Source organism: Chlamydomonas reinhardtii, chromosome 8 (assembly GCF_000002595.2).
Source record: "Chlamydomonas reinhardtii strain CC-503 cw92 mt+ chromosome 8, whole genome shotgun sequence".
In the NCBI taxonomy this organism is placed as follows: Eukaryota; Viridiplantae; Chlorophyta; class Chlorophyceae; order Chlamydomonadales; family Chlamydomonadaceae; genus Chlamydomonas; species Chlamydomonas reinhardtii.
The window spans coordinates 1,952,707-1,973,845 of record NC_057011.1 but is presented as its reverse complement, the minus strand read 5'-3'; the positions used below and the strand labels follow the sequence as shown (position 1 = coordinate 1,973,845).

At 64.2% G+C, this 21,139-nt stretch overlaps 5 protein-coding genes across 5 annotated transcripts; 3 read left to right on the top strand and 2 right to left on the bottom strand.

Annotated features, from left to right (window-relative positions):
- CHLRE_08g367800v5 (uncharacterized protein) lies at positions 1-4,912 on the bottom strand. The gene is made up of 8 exons (XM_043064965.1): positions 4,645-4,912; positions 4,417-4,446; positions 3,988-4,178; positions 3,596-3,664; positions 3,127-3,291; positions 2,742-2,855; positions 1,109-1,221; positions 1-878 (listed from the first exon to the last, which is right to left on the bottom strand). The coding sequence occupies exons 1-8, from the start codon at positions 4,673-4,675 to the stop codon at positions 644-646; spliced, it is 948 nt and encodes a 315-aa protein (XP_042921966.1). The 5' UTR covers positions 4,676-4,912; the 3' UTR covers positions 1-643.
- Positions 4,913-5,022: 110 nt separating this feature from the next.
- On the top strand, positions 5,023-10,188 carry CHLRE_08g367750v5 (uncharacterized protein). Its single transcript, XM_043064964.1, has 14 exons — positions 5,023-5,214; positions 5,356-5,435; positions 5,613-5,709; positions 5,933-6,034; positions 6,344-6,426; positions 6,778-6,931; positions 7,194-7,244; positions 7,411-7,464; positions 7,824-7,904; positions 8,116-8,264; positions 8,515-8,569; positions 8,837-8,896; positions 9,154-9,204; positions 9,440-10,188. Exons 1-14 carry the CDS (start codon positions 5,125-5,127, stop codon positions 9,572-9,574), a joined length of 1,242 nt encoding a protein of 413 aa, XP_042921965.1. The 5' UTR covers positions 5,023-5,124; the 3' UTR covers positions 9,575-10,188.
- Positions 10,189-10,322: 134 nt separating this feature from the next.
- On the top strand, positions 10,323-13,158 carry CHLRE_08g367700v5 (uncharacterized protein). Its single transcript, XM_043064963.1, has 4 exons — positions 10,323-10,650; positions 10,869-11,969; positions 12,355-12,426; positions 12,770-13,158. Exons 1-4 carry the CDS (start codon positions 10,597-10,599, stop codon positions 12,905-12,907), a joined length of 1,365 nt encoding a protein of 454 aa, XP_042921964.1. The 5' UTR covers positions 10,323-10,596; the 3' UTR covers positions 12,908-13,158.
- Positions 13,159-13,161: 3 nt separating this feature from the next.
- Positions 13,162-16,102, bottom strand: CHLRE_08g367650v5 (uncharacterized protein). The gene is made up of 4 exons (XM_001696014.2): positions 15,846-16,102; positions 15,006-15,740; positions 14,338-14,424; positions 13,162-14,107 (listed from the first exon to the last, which is right to left on the bottom strand). The coding sequence occupies exons 2-4, from the start codon at positions 15,584-15,586 to the stop codon at positions 13,663-13,665; spliced, it is 1,113 nt and encodes a 370-aa protein (XP_001696066.1). The 5' UTR covers positions 15,587-15,740; positions 15,846-16,102; the 3' UTR covers positions 13,162-13,662.
- A 141-nt stretch (positions 16,103-16,243) lies between these two features.
- CHLRE_08g367600v5 (uncharacterized protein) lies at positions 16,244-21,123 on the top strand. Its single transcript, XM_001696087.2, has 11 exons — positions 16,244-16,532; positions 16,761-16,837; positions 17,261-17,339; positions 17,681-17,839; positions 18,064-18,157; positions 18,402-18,500; positions 18,794-18,834; positions 19,023-19,145; positions 19,432-19,516; positions 19,822-19,926; positions 20,311-21,123. Exons 1-11 carry the CDS (start codon positions 16,530-16,532, stop codon positions 20,421-20,423), a joined length of 978 nt encoding a protein of 325 aa, XP_001696139.2. The 5' UTR covers positions 16,244-16,529; the 3' UTR covers positions 20,424-21,123.
- The last annotated feature ends 16 nt before the right edge of the window (positions 21,124-21,139 follow it).

Below are 21,139 nucleotides of genomic sequence, written 5' to 3'. Positions count from 1 at the left end.
GTAGTCTGGCATGAAATGCAGGCGAACTGAGCAGCACTGAGGTGTAACAATACATGCTGCCGGCGCACTATCGTACTGCTGGGGTTTCCACTGCCACACGCCCAGCCACACATGTTGAAGGGTACGAGCATCAGACAGAACAGCCGCAAAACGTGACAGGTTGGTTTACGCCATGGCGTTGTTCGCACACCAAAACCAAATTACGCACATGCACCATGCATTTATCGCGTGGCTCGCTCATCCATATTCGGACCCCCGCGCCCTGGTCCCTGCTGCGCGATACGTATCGTTTCCGCAACACTCGTCATTAACGTGCACGCCTGTTGAATCACAGCTCAACACCACACGCACAGGATGGCTAACATTTCGCTCGCTTCAGATTCTGCGACCGGCACACTCGCTCAACGCGTACACGGCTTGGACGCTCACACCATGCGCTCACATGCACATCACTCTTATCGCTCTCTCTCTCTCTCTTGCACGCACTCTCCTGCGCACGCTTATCCCTTTCTCTTCCACTCTCATCCACCCAAAACTCCGCACGCCCCCCTCCTCCCATACTCCTCACTCATTCCTCACCCACCCACGCGCCTCTCAGCCTCCCTCCTCCCACCACTCCTCCGCCTCCCGCCTCCTGCCCTCATCACAACCGGCTGCCGCTCGCGCCCTCCTCCGCCTTCCCCGCCTTCCCATTCCCATCCCCATTCCCTGCCGCCCCCTTGCCTCCCCCCTGCTGCTCCAGCAGTGCCGCCCGCGCCTCCGCCAGTGCCACGTCATCCTCGCCCCACAGCAGCAGGTCGCTGCGGCTCCGCGTGACGTTGCTCTCCAGCCGCTCCGCCCGCAGACCGCTGTAGCGCCCCGCGGCCCAGGCGGCGCACCTGCGTGCAGGCGAGGGGGCGGATAGCAGGGCGTGGCTATAAATGGACCGTACCAGTGCTGTTGCGCTCCCGCCCCTGGTTTTCACTTGATAGCGCCCCTTGCCCCCGCCCAAATGGGCATGACGTACCTCCATCCCACCCCGCCCATTTAGCTCCCCCACCCCATCCTCCCATCACCACCACCCACCCAGGCTCACCCACCCATCCCCGCCTCCCCACCACCTGCCCACCTCTGCAGCAGCTTGCTGTACAGCGGCATGCCCGCAAAGAACTGCTGGTCGGTGTACTCATGCAGCGGCACCCAGCGGGCGTCCTCCAGCTCCGACGGGCAGGGCACAGGCACCTGATGGAGGGCGGCAGCGGGGCAGTGGGGCAGTGGGGCAGCGAGGCAGCGGGGCAGCGAAGCAGCGGGGCAGTGGGGCAGTGGGGCAGCGGGGCAGTGGGGCAGTGGGGCAGCGGGGCAGCGAAGCAGTGGGGCAGTGAGGCAGCGGGGCAGCGGGGCAGTGGGGCAGCGGGGCAGCGGGGCAGCGAAGCAGTGAGGCAGCGGGGCAGCGGGGCAGTGGGGCAGCGGGGCAGCGAAGCAGCGGGGCAGTGGGGCAGTGGGGCAGCGGGGCAGCGGGGCAGTGGGGCAGTGAGGCAGCGGGGCAGCGGGGCAGTGGGGCAGCGGGGCAGTGAGGCAGCGGGGCAGCGGGGCAGTGGGGCAGCGGGGCAGTGAGGCAGCGGGGCAGCGGGGCAGTGGGGCAGCGGGGCAGCGGGGCAGTGAGGCAGCGGGGCAGCGGGGCAGTGGGGCAGCGGGGCAGCGAAGCAGCGGGGCAGTGGGGCAGTGGGGCAGTGGGGCAGCGGGGCAGTGGGGCAGCGGGGCAGTGAGGCATCGGGGCATCGGGGCAGTGGGGCAGCGGGGCAGCGAAGCAGCGGGGCAGTGGGGCAGTGGGGCAGCGGGGCAGTGGGGCAGCGGGGCAGTGAGGCAGCGGGGCAGCGGGGCAGTGGGGCAGCGGGGCAGCGAAGCAGCGGGGCAGTGGGGCAGTGGGGCAGTGGGGCAGCGGGGCAGTGGGGCAGCGGGGCAGCGGGGCAGCGGGGCAGCGGGGCAGTGGGGCAGTGGGGCAGTGGGGCAGCGGGGCAGTGAGGCAGCGGGGCAGCGGGGCAGTGGGGCAGTGGGGCAGCGGGGCAGTGAGGCAGCGGGGCAGCGGGGCAGAGAGGCAGCGGGGCAGCGAAGCAGCGGGGCAGTGGGGCAGTGGGGCAGCGGGGCAGCGAAGCAGCGGGGCAGTGGGGCAGTGGGGCAGTGGGGCAGTGGGGCAGCGGGGCAGTGAGGCAGTGGGGCAGCGGGGCAGTGGGGCAGCGGGGCAGCGAAGCAGCGGGGCAGTGGGGCAGTGGGGCAGTGGGGCAGCGGGGCAGCGGGGCAGCGAAGCAGTGAGGCAGCGGGGCAGCGGGGCAGTGAGGCAGCGGGGCAGCGGGGCAGTGGGGCAGTGGGGCAGCGGGGCAGCGAAGCAGTGAGGCAGCGGGGCAGTGGGGCAGTGGGGCAGCGGGGCAGCGAAGCAGCGGGGCAGTGGGGCAGTGGGGCAGCGGGGCAGCGAAGCAGTGAGGCAGCGGGGCAGCGGGGCAGTGGGGCAGCGGGGCAGCGGGCTGGGAGTCGCGGGGAGCGTGTTTGGCAGCGCGAGAAAGGGCGGAGGCCCAACCAGCACTGGGCTGCATGTCCCCGAAGCACCTCGACCGGACTGCCGCTGCGTAACCACCTCAGCCACACAAGCACACGCACGCACATGCGCTACGCACACGCACGTGTCGTACCGCGTGTGCTTCCTAACACACGTACTCTGTGCCTAACACACGCGCTGTCATTACACCTACACGCACGCGCTCTCTCACCTGCACGTCCGGCACGGGCCTCATGCCCAGCACCACGAACAGGTCGGACTTGCCGAATGCAAAGCCGTGTGCCTGCCGCAGCGCCAGCACCGACTCCACCCGCGCCGTGATGCCCTGACAGGCGACAGGGCAGGGTTGGCCGGCGGCGGCAGTGTGGTTTTGTGTTCTTGCAAGCCGATTAGTGCTGCCGCTTGGGCCGGGCGTGCTTACACCCCTTTCTTTCCCAAGCCTCGTTCCACCTTCGCACAACATCCCCATATCATCTCCCTACCGAGATGGCTGGGCATCCGAGGCCTCTGAGCCCCCCGGCCCCCTCGACCCGCCTCCGCCCCCCTCCCGCCTCTCTCCTGCCTTTCCCGCCTCCCGGCCCCCAACCCCTCCTCACCGTCTCCTCCAGCAGCTCCCTCTCCGCCGCCGCCGTGAGGTCCTCCCCCGCCGCCACCAGCCCTGTGGGCATCTTCCACACGCCGCGGCCCCGCAGCACGCCGCTGCGCTCCTGCACCACCAGCACCTGGCCGCTGCTGTTGACCACGAAGGCGCCCACGCCCACCTGCACAGCAATGCACGGAGCGTGTGCGTGATACGCGCACATGTGTGTGTGTGTGTGTGTGTGTGTGTGTGTGTGTTAAAGAGCACAAGGAAAACATTACGCGTGTGTGTGTGTGTGTGTGTGTTGACGCCGAGGAGGGCGATGTGCGTCTGCGACTGCAACTAACCGCCTAAACGCCTTTCACTAAACAGCCGCGTGGTGCATGTCGTGAGACCCCCGCCACTGTGACTGTGGCTGTGACTGTCACTGTGGCTGTGGCTGTGGCTGTGGCTGTCACTGTGGCTGTGTCCTCTCTGAGGCCCACCTGGTGTGAGGCGTTGGCGGGCAGCGTGGAGGGCGTGTCGGGCAGCCAGCGAGTCATCATCAAGTACTCCTGCACGTCGGGGTGTGGGAGGTTGGGAGGTGGAGAAGCCGTTGCGAGGAGGTAAGCGCTGCGAGGCGGCGGGCGGGTTGGTTACGCGCCGCTCACACCCGCGCCCCTGCCCCCGCCCCTGCCCCTCTCCTCACCTCGCAGCCGTCTCCACGTCCGGCCTCCACGACCCCCAGGCACACGCCATGCCACGTCATCCACCGCTTCCCTCCTCCGTCCCTGCTCCCCATGTCTCCCCTTCCCCTCCCTTCGCGCGGTACCCTTTCCCTCCCACCCGTCCCCGCCCAATCCCCACCGTTCCTCTCCCGCCCCTCAGCCAGCCTCACCGGCTCCGCATGGTGGAACACGAACCCCTGCTCCACGGCCATGGGTATGAGCGCCGCCTGCTCCAGCCCCAGCTTCAGCCACACGCCCCGCACACGGCCGCTGTCGGCCCAGGCCGCAAGCGAGGCGCGCAGGCGGGACGCGAAGGCGTCCGGCTGCGAGGGCAGCGCTGCTTGGCTGATGATCTTGCCATCTGTTTGTAAACATGCAGTGTGTTGTGGGGATGGGAGAGAAGGAGTTTAGTGCAGCCTACTTTTGGTAATGGATTGACGCATCTCTGACGCGGGCAGGCAGTGGCAGCACCAGGCCAGGCCACGACTCTCGTGGGCCCTCTCTCGCCATATCTCCCTGGTCATAATTGCTCCACGCTGAGGTCAACAATCAATCACAAGCGTATTGACATGCCGACTGTTCCCATTGCCGTGACGTACCATAGTTGTCGTCAGTTGCCTCCAGGACGGCTGCGCAGGTGGGGAAAGCAGAGACGTGCAGGGGCGCATGAGACGTCCGGACAAAAGACCGGGAAACAGCGCCTTCTAGCTACATAGCCACAACATCACGCGGACAACCACGAAGAGTGCTGACCTCGGGCGTGTGCGCACTGGCTCACGTAGACACGCACCCAACGGCACACTGCACACCACACCCTCGCCCCTTACCATGAGCCTCAGCAGCTGCATCTTCCGACATGAGGACTGTTGGACGAGATGCAAGGCACCTAGCAGGCTTGCAGGGGAGTCTCCAGGAGTCGAGTGATGCCAATCGATGGAGTCGCACTCCGGTGCACAGCCGCCCACGGAGCAGCTGCTGCATCACCTAGTTGGCCACTCCTTGCTTAGTGCTTTGCGTATGAGCAACACAATAATACTGGCCACACGAAATGGGGCAATTGTTTCCCAGCAGGGCTTCGTCGTGGTAACTTTAAGTTGCGTTCTTACTGTTAAAATACGCAAAGGTATAGAGTCCCATATTTCTTGTTCTGAATTGCGTGTGTTTGTCACCAAATCGATCCAAAACTGTCATGAGCAACTCGCCGTCCCTATGATAGTACCTCTTGATTGTCCATATAGCTAGCTAGTATGGATAGCGCGTCGCCAAATAGCCAGCGGGGGCTGCGATGGCCGTCTGGCACGGCGGGCATGCCGAAGCTGTTGCTTGCGCTGCTGCTGGCTGCGACGCGGACAACGGCAATCCTGCACACGGATCTCTTCAACGCGACGACAGTGAACGTGAGTACCGAAACTCGCGTGTCAGGTTTAGGCGAGACGGCACGGCGAGACGGGCTGGGTTCTTGAGCAGCGGCACCCGTCCCTCTGCTCTGCTAGTAGGCAGGCACCCATTCCTCCTACTGTAACTCTAACTGTGAATAGGACCCGGACATCGTTATCCGCAAAGAGCTGCCAGGGGTGTCACGCGCCACCACGGAAGAGGACCTGGAGCCCCTGCTTAGGTGGGTGCGGCGCTTGCGTGCAGGACCCAGTCCGGCAGGAGCTGCCGTCAGGGCGGCATCCGGGGATGCACATCAGTGTCATGGCTCATAATGACGCGCCTTTTTCAGAATCAAAAGGGACTGCATGTCAGCCGCAAAGGGTGACACTGGTACGCCATGCTTTGTGGACGCTTGCAGAGACAACCTAGAACCCGACCTGCGGCCATGGAAGACCAAGGGGCGGCCGCTCACAAAGATGGACTTCCTGGGTTTTCTGCACGAAATTGACACGCAGGTGTGTACGACACACCACAGTGTTGTGCTTGGATGTGTGTTTGTGACCAAGCTGGGCCAGGGGAGCCGCTTTGGGGCTGTGTTAGGGGCGGTACCTCCTTAGCCCTTGATAACGCAGGGGTAACAACAGCAGTCGGCGCTCACCAAGGATCACCAGTGGGCCACCGAGCCGTCCTCCAGCCTCTCACTGCTGCACACCCTCCCCATTTATAACATGTCACCAGTGGATGGAATACCGCCGCCACTTCGTCGCCATTGTGCTCATTCGCAACAACGTGATGAAATGGTGGGCATACCCCAAGGCGCGGGGGTGGTGCACGCGGCGGGTGAGTGGCGCTGAACGCAGGGAGCGGGCACCGGGGCGTGTGCGTGGCTTGTGGCGTGAGGCCTTGGGCTCGAAGCTCGCTGTGTGCTGGGCGGGGAACAGGGCGAGGCTTCCAGAGCGCGTGACGTGCGGCATAGGTCACAACGTGCAATCAGCCAGTGGCGGCGTAAAGCTCCGTCTCTTTGGCGCTGTCAGCCTGCCGCTACCTGACCGCCTTACTGCCTGACTGCCTGGCTGCATCACTTCAACCGCTGCCGCCCCCCCCCTGTGCCGGGCGCTGCGGGGCACTGTCGCTGGCGACTGGCCACAGGTGAAGTTCATAGCGGAGCAGTTCCACGGGTTCGTGGAGAGCAGGGGGCTCAAGTTCCCGGACGTGGTGTACGTCATGAACGGGTGAGCAATAGGGTGCTGCTGGTGGGGGTAGCCATCCATGGGATGGTGTGTATCAACAATGGGGGTTGTAAATTCCAGCCCAAACTAAAGGGGAGTAGCTTAATCTAAACCCAACTTGAACAAGACCCAGGAGGGCGAAGTGTGTGGAAAGTGTGGGGAGCGTGTGTGAAGCGTGTAGGATGCGTGTGTTGCGTTTCATAGTGGCATCTCTGTCGCAAATAAAGGGGGGTTGTATGTGTGTGTGTGCCACCGCATCCGCGTCCCGCCATTCACATTCACACACGTACACGGTACTGGCAATGCCGTTGTTGTGGCATGTATGTGTGTGCTTGTGTGTACACCACGCGGCAGGTACGACAAACCGCTTTGTGAGCGCGGCGTGACCAACTGCTCGGCGCCTCTTTTCACATTCGACAAGCGCTGGAACGCCAGCGCCTATGCGGCGGGGCTGCCCGGCAGCGCGCACGACGACGTGTTGCACCCGGTCATGAACCACCCCTTCGAGGTGAGAGAAGGGAGGAGGGAAGGACACAGGGTGTAAGGATACCGGGTATGTGCGCGCTTCACCGCGCCGTGTCGGGCACAGTAAATGCAGAAGAATGTAGTCGGGAACAGATGCAAGGCACCTCAAGGCCCAGGCAACTTCTCTCTCGCCTCCACCCTCCTCTCTGCTGCCGCCCTCACCCCCCGCCCCCCGTCACTGAAGCTCCATGACTGTCATAGTGACATGCTGTTCGTACATGTGGTAACCTGCCGTGCCTGCACAGGAGCTGATCGACTACCCGTGGGAAAAGAAGATTGAGAAGGGCTTCATGCGGGTGAGAGGGTGCAACGCATTGCGGCGCGTTATTTCGCGTTAGGGCGCGTTGCGGCGCATCGGGGGCGCATTATGGCCGCGCAGGGACACGCTGTGGTGCATGGCAGCGCCTCAATCCGCTTGACGCACGTGAACGCGCCTGCTTCGGTTGGGCGCTTTGCCCGCAGGTGGGCGTGTACGCAGCCATGCCCTTCAACTGCTCGCGTGTGCTGATAAACAAGGTGCGCAGCAACCCGCGTGTGGTTTCTGCGTGCATCGCCAGCGAAACCCAGCTGTTCGCCGTTGTCAGATGTGACCAAGTGAACTGTCCGTACGGTGCACGTGTCCACAATCTTATGCATTTCACTCATGCTGTGTGTGGCACTCTAAAGCACACGTACCAATATCATTGTATCCGTGTCCTTCACCCCACAAAAATACAAAATGTACAAGGAAGGGGATACAACAAGTCACGTCGCCTCCGGGCTTGCAAGTGACAGGGAGGGGCCTCCCCTCCTCCTCATGCTTCATGCTTCATGTATTCACGCGCAGCTGTTGAGTTTGCCGGGTCGCGGCGGCGCGCCCCTCCCGGTGGCTGCAGGTGGGGCAGACCAAGGCGGGGCGCGAGGTGTTGGATGTGGGCATCTACCAGAACCGGCACTGGAAGGTCAAGGTCAAGACGGTGAGCAAGGGGCATTAGCAACGGCAGCAACTGCAGCGGCAGCAGCAGCTGTAGCAGTAGCAGCAGTAGCTGAGGCATTCAACCCGAGGGCGTGGCGGCGTGGGCGTCATTGGCATCGTTGATGGGTCTTTTACTGCCCAACCCCACCATCCAACCCGTCAACCCCCCACCCTCCAACCCCCTAACCTCCTGCCCAACCACTCGCCACCAGGTGCCGCCAGTGCCCATGGAGCTGCACGCGCGCTGGAAGTGGCTGCTGAACACGGACGGCCAGTCTGCCTCGTGGCGCCTGGCCAAGTTGCTCGCCATCAACAGCGCCGTCATAAAGCACCGCAGTGATGCCATAGAGTACTACTACAGGCACGTGCGCGTGGCGGCATCTGGGCATGGTGCTTGATTGTGTGTGACAGGATGTGGATGTCGGGGGAGGGCGTGTGGCATGACGGATAACTCAGGCAGGGTCCCGGTATGTGTATGTTTCAGGGGTGACATGACACTTGCCTGCAGGGTGTGAGGCTTAGGGCTGCGGGCACACGGACATGTGAGTAACCTCCCCCAGCACTTGCCCCAAACCCCTGCGCCCCCTACCCCTGCAACCCCTGCCCCCCAGGTCGCTCAAGGAGGGCGAGAATTACATTAGCTTTGACCACAAAGACGTAGTCAAGGTACGAGGAGGCGGCGGTATGGAAGCACAAACCCACACACACACACAGACATAGACATAGACACAGACACATAGGGCTTCGTTTTACCGTATTGGTTTTTAAACAGCGAGGTGCAACCGTCGCGCTCCAAGTTCTTTGGCGCCGTATCCCCCTTTTGCAGCATCGTGGCACAACACACCCCAGCATGCTTCGTATTTCTTTCTTCCTGTCATCCTGTCTTTCTTACTCACTTGTGCTCGCTGGCACTCCTGCACCTCGGGCCGCCAGGTGCTCAAGGGCCTGCACGGCCGGGACAGTGAGCTACAAGCCATGGCCGCACGCAACCAGGTGGGGCTCTGGGGCTGTGGGCACATGGGGCTCTGGGGCTATAGGGCTGCCGCTGATGCTTGGGGGCTCGGGGGCGCCCGCATGCGCCTGTCCACACCGCGCGGCACATGAGCACATGACGGCGTGCACGTGCACACACGCGGGGGCATATAGTGGCGTGGGGCGATGGCGGTGTGTTGTTGTCAAAGCCGCCGGTGGCCGCCACCGCCCCACGCGGGTGCTCACACATGCCTTCCCCTCGTGCTTTCCCAACGCAGGCCTTCGCCTACCGCTATCTCAGCCAGTTCAGCAGAACGCTGTATGCCAAGGTGAATTGCCTGGATTTCTGAGGAGCGTTTGGGACTTGTTGGGGGCTAGTCGCTACAGCGGCTCCACGGCAGGCGTGGAGGCCAACAGCAATAGGCACATGAGGGGAGCAGAGACCGGGGCTGAGCGATGCGGAATCGGGATAGCTAGCCCGGAAACCTGGAGGGTTGGCGAGAGCAGGCGCACGTGTCAAGACCCCGCGTGCTGCCCCTCTTCCTCTTTCCCCTCTTTGCACAGGTGTCGTTTGACCGGTACAAAGCCCTTTTCAGTGACATGGACGAGTTCGTGAAAGAAATCCCAGACGACTTCACTTTGGAGTGGTTCCTAAACCGGAGAAAGGAGCTTCTGGAGCAGCAGCAGGCCGGCGGGTAGGGAGCAGGGGAGCGGGGCTGGGCGTGTATGGGTTTTACTGTGCTGGGATGGATATATTTGGGTGTGCGGACTATGAGAAGTCCGGCGCCTCAGCGTATGAAGCTAGGATTCACACACGCGCGCTTGTAGGGTTGCGGGGTGCCGTAATGCAGTGGTGCTGAGATTGCACTGGTGGTGGGAGATTGCACTGGGAGGGCAGGGTCGTAGCGCGCGCAGCAATGGGCATGGCGTGCGGGGCGTTGACGCGCTCATGACGTGCGGTGCGTTGAGAGGTAGAGAGGACGGAGGGCGGCGAGGAGTGTCATCAGCAGGCGAGAGAGGAGGCAGCGGCGGACGGGGCCAGGAGGATGCGTGCGGTGGTTCGTGTTCGGGGAGTGCCAGCAGGAGGAAGAGGGGGAAGCTGGAGGAAGAGGGCCGAAGAGGAGGAAGCTGGATGAGCAGCCCAGGTACAATGCACTGCGCGATTGGGCGCGTTTGGGGGCAGGTCACCCCACGAGGTCACCCCGTGAGGTCACCCCCAGCGGGGTCATCCATGGTTTGCGTGCGCCGGTTCACGAATCACGATGCAACCAAAGCTCTGAGGCCTCGTTCGGCATTTGTAAACCAAAATGCCTTAGCGAATACTTGATAAGAGGTTTGACGCAAACATGGCGCCCGCCCCCGCAGCGCCCGCATTATGGAGAATCCTCCTGCACCTGTCCGCATTTGCCCAATTGGGTGTCCTCACGCGGATTATGCTAGAGAAGTTGTTCAACGGTGACTGCTCTTCAAGCGCGGGAGCCTGGGCCTGGGCGCCATGCGCGACCACATCGGGGCTCGCTCGGCCCGGCGCGCCCATGTTTATAGACTTCCCTGCAAATGTGCTGGGAAGCTTCTTGATTGGATCTCTCACTGCGGGCAGCGCTCTTCCAACCTTGTTTCCTCAGCTCGGCGCCGCTGGGGCAGCAGTGGTCAAACCCCTGCAGCTGCTCTTTCTGCCTCGCGACTGGTCGCTTCAGTCGCACGCCGCGCTTCACATCGGCATGCGGACCGGCTATTGCGGCTCGCTCACCACCTTCTCCAGCTGGATTCTTCAGGCGCGTCCAGGGCAGCGGGCTGCGGGGGAAGGGGAAGGGCTGGGAAGGTCCAAGGAGCGGACTGGGAGCTTCCGCACGGCGCCTCCTTAGGCTACCGGCAATGGCGGCGCTGGCCAATGGCCCAGCCTGAGGCATGTTCCCCGAAATTGGATGCACTAAGGCACAACCATCCCATACTTTCATGCTGATCTCTATGGTGGATGGGTGGCGCTGCGCAGGTTGTGGTGCTGATGGTGGGCCGCACGGCGGCCGGCGCCAGCGGTGCAGCCGAGGGCACGCAGTGGGTTGAGGCGCTATGGGCCATCTACGTGGGCGTATCCGGGCCGCTTGTTGCGCTGGTGGTGGGGCAGCAGGCCGGCATGGCTGTAGCACACGCCCTGGCCCGCCGCGAAGTGGCTGTAGCAGGGCAGCCCGCAGCGGCGGCGGCGGCGGATGCGGGACCAGCAGCGAAGACGGATGGTGAGGCATCGACGCTGCCGCACCAACCGCCGCAGCAGTCAGGACAACCGGATGGTCGGCAGCAGCCGCAGCCAGGGTCAAGGCCGGTGGCGGAGGCGACGGCAGCCGAGGAGGCACTTCTGCCGCCCGCCGCCAGCCAAGGCCAACTGGCGGCTGCAGCCGACGCGTCTGCCGACGGTGGGTGTGTAACCGTCACGGTGCAGAGCGCAGCGGTTGCCGAAGCGACGGAGCCGACTGCTACTACCACTGCCACAAACACCATTAACAATCACAGCAACAACAACATCGGCAACGCCAACAACACTAGTAACGGCAACGCCATAGTTCTGCCCACCGGCGCTGGGGCAATGGCGGCGGCGGCTAACGCGGCGGAGCCGCGCCTGCCGCTCACGGCGCCGCCGCCAGCGCCGCCAGCCGTGGCGCCGCAGCCGCAGCCGCTGCTGCTGCCGCACCTCGCGGCAGACGTGGCCGCGCTGCTTGCGCTGCTGACGCTGACGGGCGTGTCAGCCGCATACGCCCATCAAGACCGGGAGCCGGCCGGCAACCCACGCCGCATGTGGTGGATAGCCATCCTGTTGGGCCCGCCCGGCGCCGTGCTGCGCTGGTACTTGTCCCGCTTCAACGCCGTGCCTGCCTCCTGGCGCGGCTGTAGCAGAGGCTGCGGCTTGGGATTTGGCGGTAGCAGCAGCTGCGGCGGCAGTGGCAGCGGCAGCAGTGGCAGTGGCAAGGTCGGAGGCGGGGAGGGGAGCTGGGCGTGGCTGCAGCTGGGCACGTTCGTCGCCAACCTGGCCGCCTGCTGCCTCAACTTCACGGCTGAGGCGATTCTGTTCCGGCAGGGAGGCTCCATGACAGACCTGCAGGTGTGTGGATGTGGGGCGTGTGAGGTTGGATTTGTGTGTGCGTGTTGGTCGGGGGAAAGCAGACCCATGTGCCCAAGCCCAACGACCAGATCTCAATTCGTCATTGCAGGGGTGGTGGGAGTGTGGCAACCGGGCGGCTGTGGCCTCGTGGGGGCTTAGAGGAATTCACGTCGTGCACGGCACCTCCTCCGTTCATCCCTTGCCCCAACGCAATTCCACACGAGTTCCGTATCACCACGACTCCATGCCATCCCCCCTCCCCTCGCCGTCCGCACGGCCTCTGCCGCACTGCCTTTCCTTCTCTCTCCCCCACTGTTCCTGGCTGTGCCTTCACTTCTTACAAATCATGACTGTAATTCCCCCGCTTCCATGCTGCGGCTCTCAGGCTGTGGTGCTGCAGGCGCTCATGACCGGCACGGCCGGCTGCCTCAGCACCGTTTCCACCTGGGTAGTGGAGGTGGGTGGGGCGGGGGAGGAGCACGCGGGTGGGGTGTGTGGGGGTGGGGCGCAAGTCGCCGTGGCAGGAGAGGGCGCCTGGGCGCGAGCCGTCCGCCCATGCATGGTGAATAATCCACCCATCCCTCCATGGAGGAGCCAAAGGATGGGCATGGGGACAGGGCTTAGAGCGGGGCCAAATGCCACTTAACTATGGGCGCCAGCGGCCAAGTCGCGTGGACGAGTAATTGCACGCAATGTCGATTGCAAGCCCACCGCTCCTCAACGGCCTCCACCCCTCACTCTGTGCCCCCCCTTTCGCCCCTGCCTCCTGGCCCCCGACGCCGTCCTACTCCCCACAACAGCTGCAAAAGCTCTCTGCCGCCTCCCCCAACGGCGCGGGCGCCGCCGCATACAAGTACGGCGCCGTGTCGGTTATAACCCCCGTCGTGCTGGGGCTGCTGGCGTACGGCGTGCCGGCATGGACGGCGCCGCGGCCGTAGCTGCTGTACACGGCGTACGGCAATTTTGGCCACTCGGATCCAATCAGTCAGGTGGTGTGTAAGCTGGAGGCCGAGAAGCTGGAGGCCGAGGAGGAGGAGGGGCTGAGGGGGCCGTGACTGGCGACGCGGGGATGGCGCGGATGACGGCCGCCCCGCAGTGTGTCAGTGTGTAGGTACGAATGCGGGTTGTGGCGTGGTGAGCCGTTGCGGAACTGAGGCTCAGGACTCAGGACATACCCAGATCACTATCATGTCTGTCTGCAACATTACATGCCGTGCCGTGGCCGCCACAGATGCAGATGGCTTTATGCCTCGTGCTTGCTCACGCACGCTCCACCTGCTGTCCTCGCCTGGGCCCCGCTGTGTGCTGTGTGGCCCCCGCAGATCCCACCTCGCACCTATCACCTCCCGGCGAAGGCACCACACCGGCCTGCCACCAACCCCTCGCTCCAGCCCGAGCCGCCAGGTCCTGCAGACCAGTCAACACATGCCCTGGCGCCGCAGCCCCGCCGCCCAACGACACCCCCGCCCAACCAGCCGCCCCCGCCTTCACCGCCGTACACCCGCACCACACCAGGGGCCACACCCGCACCACACCAGGGGCCACACCAACACCACACCAGGGGCCACACCAACACCACACCAGGGGCCACACCCGCACCACACCAGGGGCCACACCAACACCACACCAGGGGCCACACCACACCAAGCCCCGCCCGCCTGCCCCCCCCCCACACACACACACACACCTCGCCTCACGCGGCCGCTGGCTCTGTGCGCGACGCCGCCCACACCCGCACGCTGTTGTCGGGGTGGTGCCCGCCCGTGGCCACCAGCGGCGCGCTGGGGTGCACATTCACAGACAGCACCGCCGCCGTGTGCCCGCCGGCCACACCTCCCGCCGCCGCGGCGGCGGCGCTGCCCTCGTCGCCGCCGCCCTCCGCCGCTGCCGCCGCCGCCGCCCCGCGACCCACCACGTGGCCCGTCGAGATGTCGTACGCCGCAAGGCTGCCGTCCTCACTGCCCGTCACCACCATGCTACAGCCCAGATCGAAGCTGGCGCTGCTACTGCCGCCGAGGAAGCCGCTGCTGATGCAGAACTGTGTGTTGACGTGTCCGCCGGCGTAGGTGCGGCGGGTGCGGCCGGCGGCGTAGTCCCACAGCTTGGCGCGCCCGTCCAGCGTGTTGCACAGCACGTACCTGTGCGTGTGTGTGGGGATTTAGTTGGTGTGGGTATGCGTGCGAGAGAAAAGTGTGCGTGGTTGAGGTCATGCTGTGAGGCATCCGCTTTGAACCATAACTGCATGCACGACATGAGGCCCGCCGCTTATGCGTTGTGGCCAGCACACGAGCCTGAGTGCCAAGAGTACCACTCGTCTTACATGTGTGTACCTGTGTGCGAAACGGCATGAAAGTGAACTCCAACTCACTTGGCGTTGGGCGTGAAGGCGGCGAAGGACACGGGCGGTGAGTCGCGGTCGAACAACGTCTTGAGGCAATGGCCCGTCTGAGTGTCCCTGTGGTGCGGCGAGGCAGGGTGTGGTGCGCAGTGACGTGTAAGCAAGGAAGCCTTGCATGGAAGTGACTTGATTGCAAAGTGCCGTACACTTAAACTGGTGTGGGCCAGCAGCCGCAGCCGCCCAGCCCCCAGCCCTACCCTGCCCTGCCCCGCCCCGCCAGCACCGCTGCCAGTGCCCTCTGCACCCCTTCGCCCTGGCCTAGACACAGTTCAAGTGAAGCCGCGACCCCCTGGTCTCCTACTCCTAGCTCTCGCCACGGGCACGCACCGGCATACCCAGCCTCCGTCAACCCAACGCAGCACCCCCCCCCCCCAAGCTCGTAAGCCCCACCACTGCCTGCGCCGCCGATCAACGACCGCACGTACAACTCCTCCCCATATCCCCTCCACGAACCTAGTCCCACCACCAGTCCCACCACCACCCAGTCCCACCACCAGCCATAGGGCCACACAACCCCCCCATCCCATCCCCCCAGCCCCGCCTCCCCCCTTGGCCCTTTGTTACTTCGGCTCGCGCATACAACCCCCCCCTCAAAAAAACCCTTCTCCCCTCCCCCCAAAACACCCATACCAACCCACCACAGCCGGATGAGTCCGTCCAGACTGCTCGTGACGACCATGCTGCCGTCGTAGCTGAAGGCCGCCGACGTCACTGGGTCGCTGTGCGCTGGCACCTCCCGCAGGCAGCGCCCGCTGCGCACATCCCACAGCCGCAGTGTCTCGTCGAAGCTGCCGGAGGCCAGCAGGTGCCCAGCCGCGCCGTCAAAGTTGCAGCAGAAGACGTAGTTGGTGTGGCCGGTCAGCGTGCGCAGACAGGCGCCGGTCTCCGCATCCCACAGCTTGAGGCTGTGGTCGTCGGCGGCGGTTGCGAGGTAGCGACCGTTTGGGTTCCAGGCCACGTCAGACACGCCGCAGGAGTGCCCGGCGAGTGTGTTAACGCGGGCGCCCGTGGCGGCATCCCACAAGGCCACGGTGCGGTCTGCGGAGCCGGAGGCGAGGAGCGAGCCGTCGGGGCTGAACTTGACGGCGGCCACCGCTTTGGTGTGGCCGGAGAGCGCGTGCGTGCAGCGGAAGGCAACGGTGGGGTTGGGGGTGGAGGAAGGGATGGCGGCGTCGGCTGAGGCCTCGTCCATGTCCGTGTCACCGGGGCCCCGCGCCATGGCGGGTGCGCGAGCGCCCAACCCCCGAGAAGCGCAGAGCGGCGAGATCCTGCTTTACAGCGGCTGCAGGCTAGCTAGCTAGCTGACGCGCCCGGGCGCTGCTGCCGCGCGGCCTTATGTGAAGCGGCCAGCCACACGCCGGGGGGCGTTTCGCCTGCGACGGGTGGATGGTCAGCGCCGCGCCGCGCCTCGAGGGACAGGGGCACGGTGGCCGTGGTGATGCATATACTATGTGTCTCTTCGCAAAGCACGCACTCACTTGGCACAACGCGTCAATATTTCTCCTTCCAAGCTTGCTCCGCTGCCGGTCCGCTGCACAGCGAAATTGGCGCCAAGCCCTTATCCTTCCGATCTGCGTTTCAGTGTATCCGACTTCACAGCTTATAGGTGTATGATGTCTACTAAGCAGTTAGGGGACTCGTTGTAAGCCGTGTGGTTTGTTCCGAACAAGGTGGCAGCGTCGACAACTGGGAATGGTTTCAAGCAATCTATACATCAAAAACGGAAAAGTATTACATGCATAATTCAATTTTGAGATCCTTATGTCCGCGAAAGAACACTCGTTGACATGACTGCGCCCCTGCGATGGGCCGCTGTGTTTCATTGGAAAGCCCTAGTCCTCACCAGAGCATCCATATCTCCTCGCACAATCAGTTAGAACGCGTAGATACCCAAAATGCCCGTCGCCGCGTTTGGCTCCCGCATACAAAGCCATGCTTCGGCAGGAACGTCCTCACTGAGGCACTGCAGCGATTGTATAGTACCTCTTCGACTGAGCCCTGTGACTGCGGCTGGGCGGTGTCGCGGGTCCGTGACACGGACGGTGCCAGTGCGGGCGCAGGCTCAGGCGACGCAGGCTGCGACGCCGTCGATCGCCGTCAGCGTTCCTGACCCGCACGTCGGCATCCAGCCGGATGCAACACGCCTTGTGGGCAACACGCCGATGGTGCGTCGTTGGACTCGGGAATCGACAGGCATGAAGGGCGTTGCCGGCGCGCTGACCGTGTCTGGGCTCGCCACCGCAATTCTGCTACTGCGAACACATATGGGCAGCCTGCATGTTGTCGCGCCGTGACAGTGAGAAAAGTTCCCAGGCTAGCTGAATCAGCGCGCCTGGGAGCGGTTGGCACCTCGCGTGCGTTAGGAAACCCTATCACCGGCCCACGTTCTGTAGGTTTTCCTCAACTCGGTCACCAGGGGGTGTGGCGCGCGCATCGCTGCAAAGCTGGAGAGCTTTGAGCCCTGCTGCAGGTGAGGGGAGAGGGTTAGGTTGGCGGGGTTACTCATACTGCGAAAGAGTGGCACTGCGGGGCCGGTACGTGCCATCCCCGTCCCCGCCGCGTTCCCGAATGCGCGCACATCAAATGCCGGCCACACAGACTGCGGTCAACTGCCTTAGTTGCGTTGGTGGCGGGTTACAAGATGGTTATAGCATTGAATTGCGTGGCCGACGAAAGAGTGGGCGTAACTGTGCTTTACCACATGCTCAGCCAGGGTCGTGAAGGAGACCGGCATAGCACGGTGGCCCGGGGGAGCCAGGGCCCGGGGAGGGGTCTCCGGGGGCCGTGAACGGCACGATTTCGGTGCATGCATGGCATGGAGCCCTGGAGTGCACAAGTTAAGCCCGCTCACCGAAGTGCTCCGCACGCCCCCCCCCCCCCCCCACACACACAGTGTCAAGGACCGCATTGCGCTCAACATGATTGAGCGGGCGGAGCAGGCTGGTCAGATCAGCCCAGGCGTCACCACCCTGGTGAGGTGACAGAGGTGTCCGCGGTGGTGGCGGTGGCGGTGGTGCTGGGATGGGTGCGCTTGCAGGACGGTTGAACGGGTCGGGTGCAAGGCCGCGGGGGCCAATTCTTTACTCATCGTCTCTCATCAACCGCAGCGGCCCCGTGTCCTATCATGAGTCTTCTTGTCTCTGCCTGCTCTTGTTTCTCTCCTGTTGGGAATGGGGTGAAACAACCCACCCTGCCCCACCCGACCACTCCCCAACCTCCCGCCCCTCCCCGGCTCCCCCCCTCTTACCCCCCTTACCCCCTTTAATCGTTCGGTTCTCCACATCAACGGCTACCCCCCACCCCCCACGCCCAGATCGAGCCCACCAGCGGCAACACGGGTGTGGCGCTGGCCTACGTGGCCGCCGCCAAGGGCTACCGCCTGGCGCTCACCATGCCCGAGACCATGTCCATCGAGCGCCGCGTGCTGCTCAAGGCCTTTGGCGCCGAGCTGGTGCTCACGCCCGGCCGCCTGGTGGGTGCGGGGAGGGGGAGGGAGAAAGGGAGGGGGGAGGGAGGGAGGGACGGGGAAGGGGGAGGGGGGAGGGAGGGACGGGGGAGGGGGCTGCAGGCAAGTGACCGCGAAACACGTGGCCAGGCCACACGTGTGATGTTGTCCCGCGGAATGAAACCGCTGTGCCGTACAGCCGGGTACACTCACCCACGCCCTCCTCCCACGTCCTCCCGCGACACCCGCAGGGAATGACCGGCGCCATCCGCAAGGCCGAGGAGATGGTGCGCTCCACGCCCAACGCCTTCATGCTGCAGCAGTTCGACAACCCAGCCAACCCGGGTGAGAGCGAGGGGGAGGAGGGGGAAGAGAAGGAGCGGGGGAGGAGGGGGAGGAAGGAGGGGGGCAGTGGGCAGTGGATAGGGGGCAGTGGGGGCAGGGCGAGGACGAGGGCGAGGCTCGGGACATGGGAGAGAGGAGGTTGGAGGTCAAATCACGCACGTTGCTCGCTAGCCCGTCGTACCTGCAACGCCCTTCCTCCGTCCCCCTGTCGTGCCGTGCCGTACCGTGCCGTGCCGTACAACAGAGGTGCACCTGAAGACCACGGGCCCCGAGATCTGGCGTGACACGGCGGGCAACATCGACATGTTCGTGGCGGGCGTGGGCACGGGCGGCACCATCTCGGGTGGGCGGGGCGGACGTGAGGGCAGGGGCATGGGCAGGGTTGTCGTGGGGTCAGAGTCGTGCTTGGATAGCGGCGTCGGACAGGGGCGTTCACAAGGCGAGGTGGTGCAGCACGGAGCCATTTGTATGTGGCTAGTGTTGGTGGAGGTTCAGGAACATAGGATCATATGATGTGGCGAGGCGCGGGCGGCGGGCGCGGGCAGGGCGGCGCGGCCCGGGGCAGCCGGGCAACAACCGCTTCTGACACGCCCCCGTGCTGCCTGCCCTCCCTCCCTCTGCTGCCTCCCTGTGCAGGGGTGGGACAGTACCTGAAGGAGCAGAAGCCCGGTGTGCAGGTGAGCGAGCAGTCGAGCGGCTAGGGCGGGGGCGAGCGAGCTAGCCAGGCAGTGAGCGAGGCAGCTAGAGTACTGGCGAACATCACATCAGCGCCGCTTCCCCAGGGGACAAAACGCACCACCCCATGCAATGCAATGCAACACGCCACGCCAAACCACACCCCACACCGTGCCACGCCTCCGTGCAGGTTGTGGCTGTGGAGCCGGCTGAGAGCCCGGTCATCAGCGGCGGCGCGCCCGGCTACCACCAGATCCAGGGCATTGGCGCCGGCTTCGTGCCCAAGAACCTGCGGGTGGACCTGCTGGACGAGGTGGGGAGGCTGGGGGATGGGGTTGTAGATACCAGCCCAAACTGAACCGAACCCAATGGGGGGGCTGGGGTAGACGAGTGTTTGTCCGCATCGCTGTCGCAGGCACCGCCTTGATCAACCCCTTCTAGTCAGTCATGCATGGACCGCCGGAAGACGCACTCTTGACAATGAGGACCTGTTGTTGGGTTCGGGCATGTACCCGCCCGGCACTCAAAACTTGATATTAGAGATTAATGAATCGGTTCTCCATGGACGACTACCTTCCCACTTCTGCCCTCGAACGCAGGTGGTGAAGATCAACAGCAATGAGGCCATTGAAATGGCCCGGCGGCTGGCGGTGGAGGAGGGACTGCTATGCGGCATCTCGTCGGGTGAGGGGGGTGGTGGGCAAAGGGGCGTGAGCGGGGGCGTGCATGGGGTATGGAGGGGAACTAAGGGGCGTGGGGCTTAAGAGGCGCAAGGATGGCGTTGTGCTGGCGTGGGGTACAGGGGTGCGCGGCATGCATGGGTTGGTCGCGGGGGCGCGACTGGCGCAGTGCGGCTTCAGGACTCAGTCATCACAGTCATTGTCACACGCACCCGCATGTTGGGAACGTGTGTCCCCGCCCCGTCCCGGCGCCTCCCTCATGCCGCGCCCTGCTGACTGTGTCCATGCGCGCACGATTGCGCTGCGCAGGTGCCGCGGTGGCTGCCGCCATCCGCATCGCCAAGCGGCCTGAGAACCGCGACAAGCTCATCGTGACGGTGCTGCCCAGCTTTGGCGAGCGCTACCTGTCCACGGGTGAGAGTGCGGTCGGGGGCAGTACGTGGTGGTGGTGAGCTGGCAGGGCAGAGGTGTGGTGTGAGGCAGAGGCGGAGCGTGGGGTGTGGGGGTGCAGGAGGACCTGGAGGATTGTTTCGAGGGGAGATGACACAAGATGGGGGCATTGGGTTGTTTGAAGCGTGCCGCTGTGGCGGCATGGAGGTAGACCGAATAGACATCGGAGCTCCCGGCTGTAATTGGAGCTTAGCAAAGCAACGGCAGGAACTCGCAGATTCCCGTGTCTAACGGCTGCTCCCGCACTCCTCCCGCCCGGGCCACCCCCTTGCCTCGCCCCCGCTCCCTGTGTGCATTCCTACACGGCTCTAACCACCCCATCCTCGCCCACTCCCCGCCCGTGCTCAGTGCTGTTCAACACGCTGTGGTCTGTGGACGCCGAGGAGGAGGTGTCCATGCCCGACTCGTGGCGCATGGCGTCAGGCGCGGAGCGGCCCGCAACTCGCGAGCCGCGCCTGTAGGCAAGGAGGCCTGGCAATGCCGTGTAGATGCTGTGATGGTGGGAATTGAAGTTTTTGGGGCAGCATGCAGCGGCAGGAACAGGAACCGCTCACGCGGAGGTGTGGAATTGCATGAGGGAGGGTGTGGACTGTGGACTGTGTGAGTGAGGTGCTGATGAGTTCAGGCGGTGCGTGTATCTGTTTGGCTACCGCGCACAAGGCCTGTCTCACTGTCTGTGTCGGGTGTGCGACACTGTTGTAGGCTGTTACCGTTTGCGGCGCGTGAGGTGACATGGGGCATTGATGACATTGAAGCCAATTATGAAATTGCTCCTGAGCTGAACGACGTCGAGGATACTGACAAGTTATTGGCTGCTGGCGCAAGCTGATGTGAAAGCACAAGGGCAGAAACGGACTGGTATGGGTTACCGGTTGTGGGGTTCCGTGCAGGACACGTGATGCACGATGGTGCTGACTGATAATTTGATGTGCCCCCGCCCGTCACTGCTCTCTCACGCAGCATCTAGACGCGACACGTCTTGGCCGCCGACATCTTGGCCTTGGTCTCGTTGGTGGTATGCACCTATGGGGTACGAGGAGAAGGGCAGCCCGCCGGGTGCCTGGGAGACAGACAGCCGGCGGGGATCAGAGATGGCACACGGCGCTTGCAAATCCGGCTTAAGGTGTGCGATGGGACAGTGTATCCGGCTGAAGGTAGCGACACGAGAATGCTTCAT